The sequence below is a fragment of the Galeopterus variegatus genome, unplaced genomic scaffold, assembly GCF_000696425.1.
Source record: "Galeopterus variegatus unplaced genomic scaffold, G_variegatus-3.0.2 Scaffold1514, whole genome shotgun sequence".
NCBI lineage: Eukaryota > Metazoa > Chordata > Mammalia > Dermoptera > Cynocephalidae > Galeopterus > Galeopterus variegatus.
Genome location: NW_007727625.1, coordinates 34,321 through 40,086, shown reverse-complemented (window position 1 = coordinate 40,086; position 5,766 = coordinate 34,321). Strand labels below are relative to the sequence as shown.

Here is a 5,766-nt window from a genome sequence, read left to right as displayed (position 1 = left end):
AAAAAAAAAAAAAAGGAAAAAAAAAAAAAAAAAAAAAAAAAAGATGGTTTTGAAGATGATACAAGTAACACAAAAGACACTGGATGCTGCAGGTTCAGATGGCTATCTGAACACATACATCTTTTTTTTTTCCTTTTTGTCTTTTTTCGTGATGGGTAACAGGATCGCAACTCTCGGTGTCGCGCCCGTACCACGACCGGCAACGGGATTGCAACCCTCGGTGTCGCGCCCACACCGCGCTCAACCAGTGAGCGGACCGGTCTCTATATGGGATCTGAACCCTCGGCGGGAGCGCTGCCGTACTCTCCAGTGCCGCACTCTACCGAGTGTGCCACCGGGCCGACCCATACATCTTAATTTCACTTTCTACTGAAATCCTATTAAATTTACGTTAGATAAATTTCATATAAAAGCAAACCCAGCAATACCAAGAAAGTAGACAAAAAGCAACATAATTTTGGGAGTTGTTAACAAGAAAGCTGAATCTTAAGCAGTAGTTTACACTACGGATTGCTGAAAAGGCTCTGGAACTAACAGCACCAGGTACCTCTGTATCTGCAGGTTAGAGAAATGCTAAAACAAGAATAACTGTGTGAAATCTGTGTGCAGAGCAATGAGATGCCTAAATTCCTCCCCAACTCCACACTGTTAGTAGCTGCCATTCTTACACCTCAAAGTCTAAAGGTTTTGTCTCTGGAGAGTGAAACAGGTGGTTTATTCTCCAGATCAGGGAACCTTAGGAATACTATACAGATCTATACAGATACATACAGATACCTACATAAATTAAATGTTAGATACTAAGACCATCTCCCAGTCAGCCCTCTTCTGTTCAACTCATATTTGCTTTACCCCAAGCAGGAGATGAGGGAAATTTTCTTATGGGAAGTTTGACTAACCCTTAAGGAAAAAGTCTATGATTGGGCCGGCCCGGTGGCGCACTGCTACAGTGCGCCGTTTGGGAGTGTGGCGGCGCTCCTGCCGAGGGTTCGGATCCCACATACAGACCGGCCGCTCACTGGCTGAGCAAGGTGCGGGAGCAACACCGAGGGTTGCGATCCCGTTGCCGGTCCCGGTCCGGTACGGGCGCGACACTGAGGGTTGCGATCCGTTGCCGGTCACGAAAAAAGACAAAAAGGAAAAAGTCTATGATACTGACACCAGGTTCCCCAACAAATGGTAATTCAGATTTCTGAACAATAAAAATCATAGGCCCCACCCACATGTTCAAAACTTAAAATCAGGATATTAGTTTCCCTAAACTTAACTGTGAGCAGAAATCCAAGAAATACCAGATCTCTGAGAAAACCTCTAACTAGGAATATAAAGACCAAAATAAAGAAACAGACTTGGAGGAAACAGAAACCTCACAGGAGGGAAAAAAATATATTATTAATAAAAAAATAGTATCTTCAGGGAATTGAAAAGATGTTACATACATGAAACAATGATGCTTCTTGAAAAATAAAATGCAGAAAATTTAAAAACATGATAGCAAAAATTAAAACTCAAGAGAATGGTTAGAAGATAAAGGTGAGGAAATCTCCTAAAAGATAGGAGAGAGAAAAGAAGGGAGAAAAACAGAAGACCAGATCAGGAAGTCCAATGGCCATATAATAAGCGTCTCAGAGAGAACAGAAAAATAAAAAAACGATGAGAGAAAATGATCAATGAAATAATTTAAGAAAATTCAGAGAACTAAAAACCATAAATTGTCACACTGAAAAGGACAACCAAGTGCCCAGAGACAATGGATAATAAGAAACCTATACCAAGATATGTTACTATACCAAGACATGACAAATAGAAGATTCCAAACAATTTCAGAGAAAAATAAACAAAACAGGTCACAAACAAAAGATCAGAAATCAGAATTACTTCAGTCTTTTTACCAGAACCCTATAGCAAGGAGGCAATATTCTAAAGGAAAATTATTTACAAGTTACAAATTCTATCCAAACTAGCAATCAAGCATGAGGGCAAAGTAAATAATATTTCAGACACATATTTTTACATTTGCTGCCCATAGATCTTTCTCAGAAATTAAAGGAAGATGTGTTCCAACAGAATGAGAGGCAACCAAGAAAGAAGAATGGGAAACAGTAAACAGATTTAGCACAGAAGAAAGGTGAAAGAAATCCTAGTCCAGAATAGAGTGATATGACTCAAGAGACAGACATATTGAAGACTGTCATCCACACACTTCCTGCCGCCATTGTACCATCTTTTCAAAACTCAGGATAGAATGCCCTAGTAAAACTGGTTCTAACTGCATCAGTATTTGGCTTGTGTTAACTATCTGCTGAAGAAGTTCATATTACTATCCATTTTAACCAATTTCACAACTCTCCTCTCCATACTCTGCTGTCTGGAATGACTGAAGACACTCACTTCTCCTACTGACATGCTCTGGCTTCAATCTACTCCAGAGAGTTGGAGGTAGAGGTAGATCAATCTGCTTAGAAGCAGAAAATACTGAGCAGCTCACTCCCTCTGCCTGCATTCCTGCTAGATGACCAGTAGCTGACTCATACCAAATAACTCCTAGAGATGTATATTCCACAAGACTCACTCATACTTTGCCTTCTGATTTCTTCAGAAAGGGTTTTTCTAAACTTTCTTAATAATTTATAAGAAGCTGAAACCAGAGACTCAAATGTTTAGCTTATCTTCTTCTGGGAGCTGCCTTCTATGAATGGCATTACAGCCCTCTGCTTAGGATAAACTTGTATTGGCTATCCACTCACAATGGGGTACAAATATAGGTAGTAAAACCATAAAGAAAAGTAGGGGATGATTAACACAAAGGTCAAGTAAATAGTTACATCTATTTCCTATTTACTTCTAGGAAATTGTACAGGACAACTGGGAAGGGCATTCAGAGAACTTCCAAGTTCTGGCAATGTTTTATAACTTAATGTGAGGGGTGGGTACATGGGTATACATTCTACCATTGTTCCTTGCATGTTTACATGTATTCTATTCAGTTTTCTGTGTGTATAATACATTTCACAAAGAAAAGATATGAACTGAAAAAAGGAAATGAAACAAAATTGCAAATAAACTATGATTATATGAAGAAATATTAGAAAGGAATCCCAAAAGTGAGAGTTATGTTATGTTATGGTGGTAGAATAATAGGAGAAGGAGATTTTTCTTTTATTTTCCAAAATTTTCTGTGAAATGCTTAATTAACTAATTTTATAATATTACTTACAAAGGAACAAATTAACAGTGGGGAAAATGTATATTATTTATTCACAGCATGAAGTCTGGGTCCATGGTTATCTTTTTTATTGCTGTCCAAGTACCTAGCACTGTGTCTAGAATATAATAGGTGCTCAGTAAATATTTTTAAAATCAGTGTTATTGTTAGATAAGAGGAACCTGTGACTGCAGTTTAGTAACCAGGTTCTTTAATATTGCTTGAGACGTACTTTTCCTTTAAATGTTATGCGGATGTTCGTAATTTGTGGTTATGAACAAATATTAATGTTATATATATATGACAAATATTAATGTTATATATATAGCATATATAATGAACAACTTTTTAAGGCACAAATATGGGGAAAGTACATTATATACAGTTATTCATGCCAACAGAGCTTTACCATCTGTATTACTATCATAGCACATTCTTTTCAAATGTTCTTATGCCTCATAAACCTTAACACTATTCTTATGGCTAAGTCTACTAAGGGACAGCAAACACTATACTAATATCAAACAACCCCTCATATTACTATTCGTTTTAACCAATTTCACAACTAATAAAGTCTTTTTAAACCACTAATGCGAAAGTACTTCTAGAACAGAAATGGTATCTAGTTGATGTGAGGTTAGATGAAAGATTAAAGGTTAAGGGATTTCTTTATCAATTCCCAAAATGTCCGCTTTTTGGTAGACTTTTAGTTCCCTTTCACTTTCAAAATCTCCTATAAAACACAGTGAGACTGAATAAAGAAAAAAATATCTTTTTGGCTTTTAAATGCTTCAAAATGAGTGCTAAAGGCAAAATGTTTTCTATTTAAGTTACATTTTCAGGTGAACAATTCAATGGAAACAGTCTTTTAGTTGACAGTTTCACTACTTTCAATGGTATCAAAAACTCAATTTGAAACATACCTCCTACAGTCAATTTGAAATACAATACTAATGCAAAATTGTGTCAGTAATAATTCAAAGTAAATAATCTCACAGTAATAATATTTCACATATATAGGTTTTGAACATGATTTTCTTTTTAAATTGATATCATGGGTTAATTGTAAAACAAATTAAGGCACAATAATTACATAAATTGAGAACAGATATGTCTTGCCTAAAATTTATGATGATAATTTTTATAAAAATTATACACTTCTCAAACTTTAATGCCTATATGAATTACCTGGGGATTATATTAAAATGCAGATTCTGGTCCACTAAATCTGGGATTGGGGCCTGAGATTCTGCATTTCTAAGAAGTTCCCAGGTGATGGTGATCCTACTGGCCTTCAGATCACACTTTTAAAGTAGCAAGGCTATAGACCAGGGGTCTAAAAACTATAGTGTTTGGGACAAATCTGGCCTGTTTTTGTAAAGAAGTTTTGTTGGAACACAGCCATGCCCAATCCAGCATATTGTCTACAGCTGCTTTCGTACTACAAAGGCAGGGTCAAGTAGCTGCCCCCTATGCCCACCATAGCCGAAAATATTTACTATCTGGCCCTTTACAGATAAAGTTGGCTGACTACTGTTATAGATAATACCCCAAATGTACAAGGGTCTTCAAAAAGTTCATGGAAAGATTTATAGTTTCTTTTAATTCTATTTTTCCAGGAACTTTCTGAAGTACCCTCTTACTATCCACATATGGGAAGTAACAGTAAAGTGTTTAAGTGTCAATGCCATGTCATGGTTTTATAGGATTACATCCTTTTCTTTAGGTTTTCTGGTACAATATACCAATGGACCCCTTTTATTTTGAACGGAAACAAGAAGACCACAGTCTTTGCCATGTGACTGTCTGCTGCACAACAAAACCATTGTTTTGTTTATGAACATAAGAAATACTGATCAAGAGACTAAGAAACCAAATCATAAAGAATAAAAAGCCCGGACAATTCATAACCAATTAAAAAAAAAAAGTCCTGACAATATTAACAATCACAGGTATGGTCCTGACCTAACAATCTCCATAGATGGCTGAGCCCATTACTTACTCTCGTTAAATCCATGCCTAGCTTGAGCTGTGACAAGAGATGTAAGATGACACTACGTTGCTCTTCTACAGCTCCCAGGTCATCTTCCTTGTTGTCACACATATCCTCTATCTCATCATCTGCATTTATTTCTTCAGGTTCCTTGAAGTAAAAAGAAGAAACAGTCTAGTGTTATAAGTACGTACTAATATCCATTGAGAATAAAAGTATGAATATCAGACCTGGGTCTAATGACTCTGGGTATGGGTGAAAATCTTTCTGAAAATATAACTTCCACATTTGGTCACAGAACAAATTTCCTTCAAAGAGCCCATTATTGTTAATACTGAACATATTATGGTTTTGCCATATATATCACATATAAAAAACATTTATTTTGGGGACCAGCCTGTGGCTCTCTCAGGAGAGTGTGGTGCTGATAACACCAAGGCCATGGGTTTGGATCCTACATAGGGATGGCTGGTTAGCTCACTGGCTGAGTGTGGTGCTCACAACACCAAGCCAAGGGTTGAGATCCCCTTACCGGTCATCTTTAAAAAAAAAAAATAAATAAATAAAT

At 36.6% G+C, this 5,766-nt stretch overlaps 2 protein-coding genes across 2 annotated transcripts in view; one reads left to right on the top strand and one right to left on the bottom strand.

The window, feature by feature from the left end:
* The window catches only part of OSBPL11 (oxysterol binding protein-like 11), a 64,862-nt gene that overhangs the window by 28,831 nt on the left and 30,265 nt on the right, over positions 1–5,766 (bottom strand). Inside the window, exon 8 of the mRNA XM_008577456.1 lies at positions 5,208–5,348. Coding sequence (XP_008575678.1) covers positions 5,208–5,348 — 141 coding nt within the window. The remainder of the gene's footprint in view (positions 1–5,207; positions 5,349–5,766) is intronic.
* Positions 5,438–5,766, top strand: part of LOC103594250 (HIV Tat-specific factor 1-like) — a gene marked incomplete at its 3' end in the record, with an annotated part of 1,277 nt that continues 948 nt past the window's right edge. Inside the window, exon 1 of the mRNA XM_008577455.1 lies at positions 5,438–5,447. Within this exon, the coding sequence (XP_008575677.1) occupies positions 5,438–5,447 (10 nt within the window). The remainder of the gene's footprint in view (positions 5,448–5,766) is intronic.